This window comes from Portunus trituberculatus, chromosome 20 (genome assembly GCF_017591435.1).
Source record: "Portunus trituberculatus isolate SZX2019 chromosome 20, ASM1759143v1, whole genome shotgun sequence".
Lineage (NCBI taxonomy): Eukaryota > Metazoa > Arthropoda > Malacostraca > Decapoda > Portunidae > Portunus > Portunus trituberculatus.
This window is the reverse complement of record NC_059274.1, coordinates 7,165,001-7,180,000: the sequence shown is the minus strand read 5'-3', so window position 1 is coordinate 7,180,000 and position 15,000 is coordinate 7,165,001. Positions and strand designations below refer to the sequence as shown.

The 15,000-nt window shown below is 43.5% G+C and overlaps 2 protein-coding genes across 4 annotated transcripts in view; one reads left to right on the top strand and one right to left on the bottom strand.

Moving 5' to 3' along the window:
* Window positions 1–15,000, bottom strand: part of LOC123506577 (proline-rich protein 36-like) — a 150,442-nt gene that overhangs the window by 29,610 nt on the left and 105,832 nt on the right. For 2 of the 3 annotated variants that reach the window (XM_045258791.1, XM_045258792.1), the window contains one exon: window positions 10,131–10,250. The exons of the other annotated variant lie outside the window; for it this stretch is intronic. In XM_045258791.1, the coding sequence (XP_045114726.1) occupies window positions 10,131–10,250 (120 nt within the window). The remainder of the gene's footprint in view (window positions 1–10,130; window positions 10,251–15,000) is intronic. 3 annotated transcript variants of the gene reach the window in all.
* Window positions 3,035–15,000, top strand: part of LOC123506578 — a 212,715-nt gene continuing 200,749 nt past the window's right edge. Inside the window, exon 1 of the mRNA XM_045258794.1 lies at window positions 3,035–3,167. The gene's annotated coding sequence lies outside the window, so the exon portion shown is untranslated. The remainder of the gene's footprint in view (window positions 3,168–15,000) is intronic.

The following is a 15,000-nucleotide window of genomic DNA, read 5'->3' as shown; positions in this document are numbered from 1 at the left end:
TGAATAAGGATAGTTACACGGTTTATTTCACACACACACACACACACACACACACACACACACACACACACACACACACACACACACACACACACACACACACACACACACACACACACACACACACACACACACACACACAGAGAGAGAGAGAGAGAGAGAGAGAGAGAGAGAGAGAGAGAGAGAGAGAGAGAGTGCGTTTTAAGTAAACCTTCTAACAACATCTGTGAAACGCACCTTGTCGGCATTAGTATTCCAAAGTCATCCTCAATTATGTTCCATTTGTGTGTGTGTGTGTGTGTGTGTGTGTGTGTGTGTGTGTGTGTGTGTCGATTCAGCTGCTTCTGTTATTATTTCGTCTTGGAAATGAAGTTTTAAAAGTTTCGTTCTTGTTTTCCTAATTTGGACTGTTTGGTGCCCTTCCTTTCCCACTCTCTCTCTCTCTCTCTCTCTCTCTCTCTCTCTCTCCGGTAAGCAATGTTTGGGGGGGTGGGGGTGGTATCATTGTGACGGCCGCTGCCAGACGTAGATAAAACACCAAACCATAAATTCTTTCTTGAAATCGAAGTCTGGGGGAACGTGGGCCAGACTCAGCGATCTCTCCCCGGCGTTACGATTGGGGGATTAGTTGGGGCTCTGTGTGGATGGTCTGAGCCACCCACGCCTCCCTTCCTGACCAATTTGCAGTGTGCTGGCGGCTTAGTGTTGCATCCCACCCGGAAGCCAAGAGGAGGAGCAGAACCCGCTGGGATGTTAATGGGGGTCGTTCAATGGCATAGTTTGGCTGAGGCCTTCGCTAAGGGGCTGAGAGGGTTGTGTTGTGGAGTGATTGAAGTTTGTGTGTGTGTGTGTGTGTGTGTGTCTGTGTGTTTGGAGACCCTTAGTTTCCTTGACTGTTTCCTTGTGCGTCTCTTCGCCTCCTCCCCCTTCCTGTGCCTCTCATTGACTCCCATCTCGTGTTCTTTAGGTAAAAGTTGACTCTCATAAACGCGACGCGCACAAAGGAATTTCTAGGAACGAGCCAAGACGGACTAAATTCCACGGACGTGCTTGAACATTTCGGAGACTTAAAACTCCTCGGGAACGCGGATTAGTGAGGAAAACGTTAATGCACCGCCTCGCACAGGTTTGCGGATCTGATTCGAAGCTCTGAAAAGCCGATTCAAACCGTCCTTTTGAAAAATCTAAACACCCAAGGATTTAGTGTCGCGGTGCTGGAGCGGTAGCACGCGGCGAACACTGAAAAATGTACCACCTCACATGAATATTTCCTTCACATATTTCGCCTTTAGCCACAACCCTGCTAATTTCCTTCCTAGTGATTTATAAAGTTATAGACAGTCGAAAAAAGGGTGTTATGGCCAACTGAGACCTTTTAGTGCCTATAACTAATTTTTATATAATCAAATTTGGGCTGCGTTACTGAAAATACCACACTGTCATTACTATTGAAAGAGTTCGTTTGCAGGGAAAGCTGGAATGGTTGTCACTGAACGAAGAATCTACAGCAGAATTGCAGTCCACGAATATTCATCCTTTCTTTACCCTCTTTCTCCTCAACCTCCCCCTCCCTCGCCAAGAGAATGGCTTCCGGGAGCAGGGCGGGTGTATACTTGGGCACTTGAGGCTAAATTGGCTGGAGTAATGCGGTCATAAGGACAAGGCCGCCTGGTACTGCTCGCCGCTGCGGGACGCGGGGTTGGGGCGGCGCCACCTTCTAATTAGTTGATGGTGGAGTCCTGTGAGTTAAGATTCCAGGCCGCGCGTCACACTACGGTCTGCAGCGACGACCTACTTTTTATTGAGACAAGTGTAGTAATGTGTAGTAATTCACTGTGATTTGATGTACTCTTACTGAATTCTCTGGACTTTAATTTCTACATGATATTTTCAAGTTACATGTACCGGACACATACTTACCGGACACATACTTGATTTTTTATTAGTTTTATGTGTAATTGTGGGTATTATTTTTAATAACTCTCAAACAAGGCTAGCATCTTCAGTTTAGTAATCTCTAGTAATAAGTCATCTCCTCTCTGTTGTCCCACTCCCTGAACCAATGTACGCCTGACCTTGTATTACTGGGATACATTTTTACTTTGATATTTGTGTGCGATTAGACCATTTCATTGACAGTAGGAAGTATCTATGGAGGTCGAAAGATTAATGGTCACAATTTTCACTATTTTAATCCCCCACATGAGTTTCTGAAGCTGTATAAAATCACCAAATAGTAAACTGAATAAATATGAAAACGCGTCATAGTACTGAAGTGGTTAAGTGCACACACGATGTACACCAAATACTCATAGCTACGCACATGGGAGAGTGTACACATGTCATTCTGTTCACATGACACGGATACGTCCACATGATACATACAAGGCGAGGAATGAGCGCACATAACACTGTATACACTTCCTGGAAAGCATGTACGTGTGAATGGTATACACGCAGAGGAATGTGTACGTTTATAGTTGACAAGGGAAGGTTGTGTGTGATAGGGGGCGAGGGGCTGGGGGGCGGCGGGAGAGGCAGGGGACAAAAGGTTTCTTGCCGTTAGTGACTGGAATGGCGTCTGGAATGCTTGGAAGAGTGATAAATGGGAGCTGTAAGAGTGACTGGAATGGTGACCGGGAATGGGAACTGTAAGAGTGACTGGAGGAGAGATGACTGGAAGTGTGTGAGAGTGAGTAACAGATTCCATTTTCATTAGGCCTCGATGATCAAAAGGTAATAACAATTTCCTTAGCGTCATTTCGTAATACTCTCAACATCCACATGAGAGAGAGAGAGAGAGAGAGAGAGAGAGAGAGAGAGAGAGAGAGAGAGAGAGAGAGAGAGAGAGATCCATTCAGATATAGAAGCGACCTAATCAGCGTGCCTTCTTTACTTACTTCTTGTTTTCACGTGCTCTTTTGTGCTCTTTCCAGGCGAGGGAGTTGCTCAGTGCGTTGCTAGCTAGAGAAGAAGAAGAAGAAGAAGAAGAAGAAGAAGAAGAAGAAGAAGAAGAAGAAGAAGAAGAAGAAGAAGAAGAAGAAGAAGAAGAAGAAGAAGAAGAAGGAGGAGGAGGAAGAGGAGGAGGAGGAGGAAGAGGAGGAGGAGGAAAAGGAGGAGGAGAGGAAAAAAAAGATGCAATGGCGTAATATTTTCCCCATGTGAAGGTAAAGTGACACTGGCTCTCCTTGTACAAATATACGTCTGGTGAATAGGTGTGGGTGAGGAGTGTTTGCGTCATTTCAGTAAGAGGATGAAGCTATAACTGGAAATTTATTGCAGCTTGACGTGTGTGTGTGTATGTGTGTGTATGTGTGTGTGTGTGTGTGTGTGTGTGTGTGTGTGTGTGTGTGTGTGTGTGTGTGTGTGTGTGTGTGTGTGAGACATGGAATCCTCCTGTTTTCTTGTTTTCAGGTGTGGTTTTGGCTCTTGCATTCAATACCCGGTGTTAGGTAACTTCTGTTTTGCCACTTGCCGAACTCAGGTTTCCTCACTCCCCATTCATCACTAGTTAATTCCCCCCGATCTTACTCTTTTCCTTCACACACACACACACACACACACACACACACACACACACGCACACACACACTTCCCCTTGACTTCATTTTTTCCACTCTCCCTGCTCTTTCCTTATTTTAACAAGCAAGTTCTCTCGTCTCCATCTCGCGTCTCAAGGTGGACTCTGAATTACGGCAGGGTGCACCTGATCACCTGTACAGAGGGGAAGGTTCGTCTCACTGCCTCACTGTCTCACACAAACCTCGCTGCACCTGATTGACTATACAGACGGCGAAGGTGATTCAGGGCATGACTGGCTGGGTTGATTGTTGGGTTAAGAGGTGGCAAGGGTTAGTGAGGGCTGGTGAGTTTGGCGGGATGATAAAAGACCGTTGCCTGTTGTCGATGAAGGAGATTAAGTTACGTGGCCTCCTAGTATTTTCTTGACCTTTAGCGAGTGGTGAGCCATAATCCATTATTTCTTTATTATTTTCCTCCCGAGAAATGATGAAGTGAGATGTGTTTGTACGTTGTAAGATTATTATATCGTAAATACCATTAATCGTTTTTGTTTTCTCTTTTCATCATAATTTTTCCAAGCTTTTTGTTTGTATATAGCTTCGTTCACTTGTACTTGTACTTGTTCTCTCTCTCTTTCCAGATTATATTCTTCTCTATCCTTACGTATTCTTTTGCATTTCCATTTATTTAATCTCTTTCTCTGTTCCTTTGCCCTGTTCCATTCTCTCATTCATATCTTCCCAACTGTGTTATCTGCCGCCCCCTTCGTTTCATCTTTTCCGTCCCTGATCAAAGAGAATTGAGGAAGGAGGCGAAACCGAAAAGAAAAGCGACGACTGAAAGGAAATAGAAATGCGATTAAAGTGAAAACCCGGTACAAAATGTCATTGTAAAGGGAGTGATTTTGAAAAGGACATTTGGGTGAGCGGGACAAAGAAGCCATTACCACCTAAATGGTGATCTCGATGACTAATTAAGCTAAAATGCCTCATCAAGGTAATTCACCTCGAATGAAGAGTAATTGACGTCCATTAATGAAAAACGATGACAACAACCTCCCTCCCTCCCTCTCTCGACATTCTCTCCCTCTCCCTGTTCCTCTCTCCCTTTCTCCCTCCAATATTTCTCGCTGTGCCTCCTCTCTCTGTCTCTTCTCCGTCTCCTTCATGTTTTTCTTTTTTCCTTTATCACATCTTCCTTTTTTTCTCTCTTTTCTCATTTATTCGCCAGTCACTTTCATCTCCTTATTTTCTCCTTTCTTCATTTTCTTTTATCAGTTTTCCTTCTTCCTTCATTCCTCTCCTCACTACTTTCCTCACCGTTTCATGCTGTACAATATTCTTTTCTCTCCACTCTTTTCTTTATTTCTTCCTCCATCAGTTCCTTCTCTCCTCTTGCTTCTTTCCTTTCCAATATTTGGCTACTATCCCCTCCACTCCTTTCCCTACTCCCTTTCTTGTTTTCTCTTATTCCTCTCATTCTACCATCCTTGTTTATTACCATCATCTTTTCTATCCCTTCCTTTCACTTTTACACCCTTCGTTTTTCCTTCTGGTGGTCTTTCATTTATTTTTACCTTCTTCATATGTACTTTTTCCATCTCTTTTCCTGCCTTTTTCTCTCCTCCCTACAGATTTCTTCCTTGTGTTGGTCTCTCAGTATATATGGTAAACAAACTGTACCATTAATATAACGTTTCGTCAATAGGTGCACACTGTTTGTAGACATTTTGGTAATAGGTGCACATGAATCCATAATTTGTGTGTGTTTTCAGGGTGAATGTATGGTTTTTTGTTCTACTTTACCGTATGTGTGTGTGTGTGTGTGTGTGTGTGTGTGTGTGTGTGTGTGTGTGTGTGTAAAATATCAATACTTGTGTGATATAAATAACCTGTGTATTTTTGGTGCACGCGAGCGGAATGGAGGACAAAGGTATGAAGTGGCAGGTATGACAAATTTATTTCAGGTTTACATTTATATATATTTTTTTCACTTTCCTTTTAAATGAATATAACAAGTACTCGAATTTATTTTTAGCTACACACAAACACACACACATACACACACGTTCTCTCTCTCTCTCTCTCTCTCTCTCTCTCTCTGATTAAAGGAGTATGTAATAGGGTGGATATTAAGACCGACAAAATACCTCCTTCAAAAACCAGGCTAGGTCATCAGATAAGCCCTTACTGGAAAATTAATCAAGTTAGCCTAGTACCTCCTCCCCTCTCCTCTCCCCTCACTTATCCCCTCATCTCCCCTCACTCGCTCCCTTCATCCATTCCCACTCCCCTTATCTCTTACCCCTCATCCGTATCCTCAGCTACCCTCGCTCCACTCACTAGCTCTCTCCTTACGCTTTCACTTTTTCCCCTCATTTTTTTTCCCTCATCACGTCGTCTCTTACTTACAGGTGTTCCCTTGAGTTCTTTTCTCTCCAGTTGCTCTCTTCCCCTCACTCTCACTTTGCGTCTTTGTAATTTTTCGCTCCCCTCACTTTTGTGTTATCGTAATGAAGGATGAAAGGTTAGTCAGGTTGAGTGTTATGCTTCTACTCTCTCTCTCTCTCTCTCTCTCTCTCTCTCTCTCTCTCTCTCTCTCTCTCTCTCTCTCTCTCTCTCTCTCTCTCTCTAGTGTTACGTCTACCCAAACTTTTGTAAACATTTAATAAAAAAACTTGCAATATGTGATAATATTTTAGCCATCCACTATTTCAGAGCACACACACACACACACACACACACACACACACACACACACACACACACACACACACACACACACACACACACACACACACACACACACACACACACACTTAAATCATGCCAGGCAATATACAAGGTTTCAAGAGATTGTTGTTGAAATGGCTAGGCAAACTCTCTCTCTCTCTCTCTCTCTCTCTCTCTCTCTCTCTCTCTCTCTCTCTCTCTCTCTCTCTCTCTCTCTCTCTCTCTCTGTGCGATTGATCGAAGGTGGATTGCTGGGTAATAAATTTTAGACTTGTACTGATTCTTTCTTTTTCACTTGACATATTATAAGCTATTAATTTGTCATCTCTTTAATTATTGGTGGTGGTGGTGGTGGTGGTGGTGGTGGTGGTGGTGGTGGTGTGTGTGTGTGTGTGTGTGTGTGTGTGTGTGTGTGTGTATGTACTGTTCCTTCAAATACATATGATTTTAGCAATTATTTCAATTTTATTAACTATAATATTAAAGAGTTCTCTCTCTCTCTCTCTCTCTCTCTCTCTCTCTCTCTCTCTCTCTCTCTCTCTCTCTCTCTCTCTCTCTCTCTCTCTCTCTCTCTCTCTCTCTCTCTCTCTCTCTCTCTCTCACCTCTTTTGACGTTTACTGCTTTCAATATCATTTTACTCACAGTTTATTCATTATTTTTTTTTACCGTCTTCACTCTCCATATGTCCTTCTACCCTCACTCCTTTCACATCCTCATCCTCCAGCTCTCTTTAGCACCCTCATTTCGTGGTTCACTTCAGGGGCAAGACCATGTTGAGATCCCTGTAATCTTTATTATTTGTACCTGTAACGTCTTCTTGCATGTGTCGCGGTTCTTCTCTTACTTGTTCCTTCACTTCAGTTCCTCCTGTCCCCAGCATTCACCAAATCTCATTATCATTAGAAGACTTTCCCTTACTTCTATTCAGGGACTGGGAAATGTGAAGAGAGTCGTGTATTTCAGAGGGTCAGGGATGCAGGTGAAGAGACACAAGGTTTCTCCATGTAAATGAAAGAGGAACACCTGAGAAAGTGAGGGCGTGTGTATCTAGTTCTAAAGGAGAGAAATAGAGTCAGAGAGACAGAGAGAGAACAAAACCAGCGTCAGGAGTCAAAGTTGGAAGTGCTGTAAATGAGAGAAAGTCAAGCCATTCTTTAGTAAGGCATAATAGCAAGCTTGAGTGAGAGTGAGAGAGGAACCCGAGCTGAGGATAAACATAGTAAGTGTGGTGAATGGAGAGCAAGTCAAATAAATCTGCAGTTAAGCATAATAGGAAGCTTGTGGGAGAGAGAATAGAAACGCAGCGTCAGTAGAAGACAAGGAATATTGTAGCCGTTATTGACTTCCATCCTGTGTCCCGCCCAAGAAAAGAAAGAGGAGAAGGGAAGGAAGGGTTTTCGGAGTCGATGGTCTATTAGAAGCTGGGTTTGAGGACCGCGAGTGTTGCTCAAATTGAGGTCGAAAAATGGTCCACAGTTGACCCAAGGTTCGTAACGAGTCACTGTCTTGAGAAGTGACTCACTTGTTTGTGCTTTATTTATTTCCTCCTCTATTTATTTTTCTGCTTTGTTTTTTATCCATTTTATGTCAAGCGTTCGCGTTTATCTTATCCTCTTTGCCTTCTCTTTACTTTAATCTCGTCCTTCCTTTGTTTCCTGTTTCGTTGTGAGTTTTATTTCTTTTCTCAGTCTTATTAACTCTGTATTTCATTAGGATCTTACGTATTTTCTTCTATTTTCTACTTCATTCTTTCTTCTTTAATCTTTTACTTCGTTAATTTTGTGTTTCCTGTTTCATGTTACGATACGACTTTCATTTCATTCTCTCGTCTCTCGCTTGCTTTCTGGATTGCTTTTGTGGACGTATTTTTACCATTCCACTTTCCGCTTTAATAATTTTCTTCCTCTTCCCATTGTTTCTTCTTCAATTCGACTTTTAATTTCATCTTCAGTTGTAGAGTTTTGTGTGTTTAGAGCGCTGTTTCATTGCGTTTAATTATTTGTTTTCTCTTATCAACGCTGTACTTCAATCTTTCTCCTTCAATCTCTACATTTCTTTTTACTCCTTGCTTTGCTCTAGTTCTAATTGATTTAACTCTTTCGCTTAGTCTTTATATTTTGAGGCTTTTTTTCTCCTTCATTTTAATACTTTATTTTTTCGTCTTTTTTATATTTGTCTAGAGTTCCTTTCTTTATTTCAGTCAGGTACGCTTCACTGACTTGTATTCCATTTTCTTCCTTTAGTGGCTGATATTTCATTCTTTCGTTCCTTATTTATTTTACAACACAATTCATTTCATTTCTCATTTCGTCATGTATTTTTCCTGACTTCCTTTCCTTATTTCAATTAAGTACGTTTCAATGACATATATTCCATTCTCCTCTCCCTTTAGTGGCTCATAAATCATTCTTTCGTTAAGTATTTATTCTACAACACATTTCCTATCACTCATATCTGTCCGGCGATAATTTTTGGCGTTACACTCGCTTCTCCCTCGACACAGAGAAACACAAGCTGATCTGAAGATGAATGTGTTTTGCAGTCTCACTCTCGCCTCGCCTCGCCAGTTCGCTCTCGTGTTTACTAAATCATTCAGTTCCCGCGACGCTGATTTCAGTGCAAGAGAACGTTATACTGTGTTTCTCTTGCTTTTTCTTACTTCTTTTGTATAATTTGTGTCTGTTTCTGTGCCTTCTCGTTTATCTGTCCTTACCAGTCTGTCTCATTTTCTCTATCATTCTGTCTCTGTCTCACTGCTCTCCTTGTTTCTCTTCTTCCTTCTGCTTCTGTCTCTCTCTCTCTCTCTCTCTCTCTCTCTCTCTCTCTCTCTCTCTCTCTCTCTCTCTCTCTCTCTCTCTCTCTCTCTCTCTCTCCTGAATGTGTGTGTGTGTGTGTGTGTGTGTGTGTGTGTGTGTGTGTGTGTGTGTGTGTGTGTGTGTGTGTGTGTGTGTGTGTGTGTGTGTGTGTGTGTGCTCCGGCTGGTGAGGGAAGGGGCTGGGGAGGGGGAGAAAGGACGTTCGTTCGGCATTCAAAAGAATTCATGAAAGTTTTTTTTTTAATCCAATTCGAAATATGGTTCGTACCTTACGTTGCGAAACAAAACAAAACAAAAAGCGCTGCGGTGGCGGCTTTAGGCATATAAAAATAATAACAAAAGCACCGTGAACCTCTGTGTGGGGGGAATGGGGAGGAGGGAAGAGAGTGAGGGGAAAGGATGAGGCGCAGGGAATGGGAAGAGAGGGAGTGGGATAAGTGAAGGGGAAAGTAAACGAAAGATAGTGATGAGAAATCCTTGAGGAGAAAAGTGAGGGGAAAACAGTAAGGGTTGAGATGAGGGAAAAGGGCAGAACGGGAGGGCATTAAGGCGGGAGAGGAAGAGAGTGAAAAAAAAAAATAATGAGAGGAAGAGAATGAAACGACGAGGGTGAAAGAGGTGAAGAGGAAGTGAGAGAGGAAGCGAGAAGGGATTTTAATTTTGTAACCCTGAAAAACAAATCAATGTTTAATTATTTTGATGTTGACCTGCTGTGGTTTGGTATTGATGGGCTTGTCAAGGGGTGCGTGCCCTGCCCTGCCTTGTCCTGCTGAGCCCCTGTGCCTGGAGCAAGACACAATGACGTCACGGAACAAGTGTGTAGACATCACCACATATAAAACAGTACACACCTACACTAACACTACTTGGAGAGAGTTTGCAGACTGAACTGAAGAGAATTACTCACAACAATCAGTGCATTGAAGTATGAAGTTTGTGTGTGTGTGTGTGTGTGTGTGTGTGTGTGTGTGTGTGTGTGTGTGTGTGTGTGTGTGTGTGTGTGTGTGTGTGTGTGTGTGTGAAGGCATAGCACATGTACATATATTCGAATAGTACGTACAAGCAGGAAACGTCGTCACAGGAGAGTGTGATGGCGGGGGGCAGGCCAGGTGCTAAGGAGCGACACGCCCCTTCCAGTGACGCAATGAGGGTGGCCCCGCCCTCTAGTGACGTCAGCGCCCTAGCTCCGCCCACCAAGGGAACACAACAAGACGGGTTATGGCAGGTGGTCAGCCTACGCCCGGGCACTGCTCCGGGTGGCGGGCTCTCTGTGCCCTGTGGCTCTCGCTTTCATCACGTGATTTAATTTAATTGCATTTACTGTTTGATCTCTGTAATTCCAGGCTTTTACCTCTCTGTAAAATATTTCAGGTAAATAAGCTTCCAGAATAGATTCAACATGGAAATAGTGCTTTTATATGAGAACAGTCATGCTGAAATGTAAAAAAAAAAAAAAAAAAAAAAATAATAATAATAATAATATTTATCATGGCAGGTGGAAAAGTGGACAATTTAGTGAGCAGGACAGGCATACTCCTGAGACATGTAAATAGTGGAGAGCAATGGGGTTATTATGCTTTCATGTTTAATTAGTGAGATCACATTGGATAAATTTTAAGTGTGGGCCATGGGGTGAGTTCAGGCGAGCCTCAGGTGAGCGTCAGGTGAGCCTAGGGGTTATGGGGTGCGTCAGGCCACCTCGTCCCTGCCAGGGTGTGGTCAGGGGCCCCCGCGTGGCCTGCTAGGGGAGAGACGCGAGGCGGCCACACGGAGGGATAAATAAACAAAGAGGGAGCAGGGAACAGAGAGGCCGGCCATCGGGAGAGCGTCAGGGCGGGGCGGGCGGCAACAACCACTGCCCGGGGAACAGGGGAGTTAGTTGACACTCAGTGAACACAACAGACAACACACCCACTTCTGGTTCAGTTAAAGGGAAAGAGAGAGAAAAAACGATTAGACAGGATGGCGTGGAGTGGTTGAGGGCAGCCCGTCAGACTCGCCGCCACTCACACACACACACACACTCTGGCTGGCTGGCTGGCTGGTACAATGCAAAAGCTTGTCCGCCGTGTCTGAGGCGAGACTTCACCTCTATTATACAAAAAGGTGATCATCTAGTCATATGCAAAATTGAATGAAATTTAATGTAAAATATGAATTAAAATTGCTTAAAAAATCTGGGTCTTGGAAAAAGTGGACTGGACGATCAGGAAAAAAATGGCATGAAAATTTCTTTTGTTTAAAAAATAAAGAAAAGAGGAGAAGCACTCAGCGGCCAGTGTCCTCCTCACAAAGTTTAGCCTCACGTAAAGGAGCGAAAGGGAAACATTCCTGTGAAGCGCGACTCACACTTAAAATCTTTGAGTCGGGTCTTCAATGGTACATGCATTTTTTCATATTTTTTTCTTCTCTGAGAGGGATAACAGCCTTGAAGCCTGAACATCCTTCTTTTGTCAGACGCCTCGGGTAAAAAAAAAAAAAAATGAAAATACGTGGCGAGTCTTAAGCTGAGAACACAAAGGCCAGGTGTTCGTTCCCAGTGTGTTACTCCGGGAAGAAAAGAAGGATCATTGACGTTTTCCTTATTCCGTGATATTTTTTACAGGCAATCCTTACGGCAGTTGTTGGCGGGAAAGTGGTGCTGTGCGCCGGGATTGTGAGCCTGGTGGTGCAGGGAGCGAGGGACAGAGGGCCCGGTTCATAAATAGGCAAGTGCTGAGGCTCGGGGTTACGGAAAGAACGACTCGCTCTGCTGTTGTTTGAGTTCGGGATAAAAACAAAGAGAGAGAGAGAGAGAGAGAGAGAGAGAGAGAGAGAGAGAGAGAGAGAGAGAGAGAGAGAGAGAGAGAGAGAGAGAGAGAGAGAGAGAGAGAGAGAGAATACTAACAATGGTGTTGAGAACAAACAGGTAACTTGAGGATTATAATTGTTTTCCCGCGGGTCACGGGTTCACACACACAAATGACCGACAACAGCAACAGAAGCATCGCGAGCAACAAATCCAGTAACCATAAGAGTGGATTTCCCTCGCATTGTGAACTGCATTAGGAAACGATATATTCTGGTGGGCTTTACGATATTAAGTTTAATGCAATACCGCTCTGACCCATTAACTGTAAAGATGAAGCTGAAAATTCGTACTTTTTACCGTTACCTCAGAGGACGGAGAAGCTTTTGCTGGTGACACGCTTGTTATATTTTCTGAACATAATTAAGTTTTATGATCCTTTTTTCATCATCTATTTTGTCAAGTGCTTACTTTAGAATTAAAATTAATGAACACATTAATTTCAGAGCAATTACTGTTAATCTAATTATAAACAAATACACGAGGCTGTTACGGTGATTACAGATGAGGAGGGAAGCAACCCAACACGGGGCTGGGACAGGCTGGGGGAAGAGGGGGGCAGGGGCAGGCCACGTGAGTGTTACAGGACACAGGGCAGGCAGGTCATGCACAATATACAGGCAAGTGTAGTCAGGCAGGCAGGCACTTACGGGAACAGTGATGGCAAACTTGTACATAGGAAGTAGTAATCAGGGGTATTTAGTGTTCATGCACACAAACAAATAGATAGACAGACAGGCAGGTGCGCGCACGCCTACACACACCGACGCGCGCGCGCGCACACACACACACACACACACACACACACACACACACACACACACACACACACACACACACACACACACACACACACACACACACACACACACACACACACACACACACACACACAGGGACGCTGCTTAGTGAGACTGACACACAATTAAGACTCTTGGTTGGGGCTGAAGTAAAATGCCGTGAATTCCATCAGTCGCCATTAAATCATTAGCAGCGTGTTTAGCTAGTTCTGCTCCTCTGGGTTCACTGGCCTGGCCCGAGGCTCGGCGCCGCCGCGTGGAGCACATTGGTCGAGACTCTGAGTCGCGAGGCTTCGTGTGTAGTACATTTTTCATCCAAAGAGCCTTACCGATACTTTAGAATCTAATTAACTATGTTACGGAAATTAATATTCTTGGGAAATGTTGTCACATTAAATTTCAGAGGGATGGTGATGTTCTCTTTCATTATTTCATCGACGGAAGCAATGTTTGGAGTGTCTCACGTGAAAGTAAATTAATGTGTTACCTTTCTCTTTAGAAATCAAATTAACACACCCTTTCAGTTTCATGAATTGGAGGGACCATAAGCCCTCAGGGTGGGGTCCCGCAGGAGCGGAAGACAGCTCGGTTCCTTCATCCGATTACTGGGAACTCCTTGGTCTGGAGCCGCCGCCTGTGCCGCCGCCTGGTGACCCAGATCAAAGACTTCACGTCTCCGTAGCCAATAGAATAAAAGACTATATAATTTTTTTGGCAAAATTTTCAGTAACTATGATTACGTTTTTATCACACATATTGCCATTTCTCCACAGCTCTCTGCATTACAAGCTTCTCTCTCTGAGAAGACAAACATTACTGATATGGGAGAATAACTCTGGGAGGAGATCCAGTTTGAATGTGTAAATAATTTTGAGATACAGAAAACTGGGACTAGATTTTTATCCTTTTAACATTTGCTGTTCAGACATACTAAACAACTTTGTGGTAATACTTTTTTTCCTTGAGGCATGGAAGTTTTTGGCAAATTTACCAACAAATAAAATTTTGATTTCCTCAGACTTTACCGGCAGTTGTCGCTGATCGCAGATAGGGTTACTGTTATCAAATCAACGGTTTGCGTCATTAATACTGTCTTTATCGCGCACAGCGATATATATATATATATATATATATATATATATATATATATATATATATATATATATATATATATATATATATATATATATATATATATGATTTTATTTCAGTTTAAGCGAGTGTTCTATAATATTTTCATTTTTGTATTTATTTATTTTTTCATATTCACTCGTTACTGGAAACAATTTTTTTTGTTTGAGTATCAAGATGAGGAAGCATTTTTGAGTCCGCAGTGTGGCAAGTGACGGCAGCAAACTCTGTCCGTAATGAAGGGAAGTGAACAATCCGCCGCCTTGTGTTGGTCCAGCCACTTGCGCCTCAACACAACTGCAGGACGATCAAACAAGACCTGGAGAGAGAGAGAGAGAGAGAGAGAGAGAGAGAGAGAGAGAGAGAGAGAGAGAGAGAGAGAGAGAGAGAGAGAGAGAGAGAGAGAGAGAGAGAGAGAGAGAGAGAGAGAGAGAGAGAGAGAGAGAGAGAGAGAGTAACTGACTGCACGGCGTCTTCCCAGCAATGCCTTTACCGTATTATATTCAAACACTCTCAAGGCAGCCAAGTTGTTCCTGCTTCTTGCTGCTGCTGCTGCTGCTGCTGCTTCACTCCCCACGCCGATCAATGTCCTTGAACAGATTACGTATCTAATACGGATACCATCGAACAACTAATTGATTTCTCATTTAGATTCCGTAGATTTTCTTCCTTGGCTAATGTTTCAGCCAATGCGAGATCAATGAGCTTTGAAGGACATCTCATTCAGGGCAGACTTTTATTCTGGCGTGCGTTGCCTTGACGGACAAAAAGGCGAGTGAGCAGCGCGAGGCAGCAACATCAGGCTGAGTCACAAAATGTACCGCAGAACCACCTGAGCTCGCTGCTGCAGGTGCGGATGCTCGAGTGCTTTCCACCACTACGGCAACTTTCTCCTGGCGAGTGGCTGAAACTTGCGTCTCTTGTTGAAGTGGCTGCTCATTTTTCCCACTCTAGGTCAGGAAAAAGAAGTGTAACGACATGAAGTAGACCGCTGTTGATTAGATGAGTGCTGCCAGCGAGAACACACACACACACACACACACACACACACACACACACACACACACACACACACACACACACACACACACACACACACACACACACACACACACACACACTCGACTCGACTCACAATCGAGAGGGCCGGG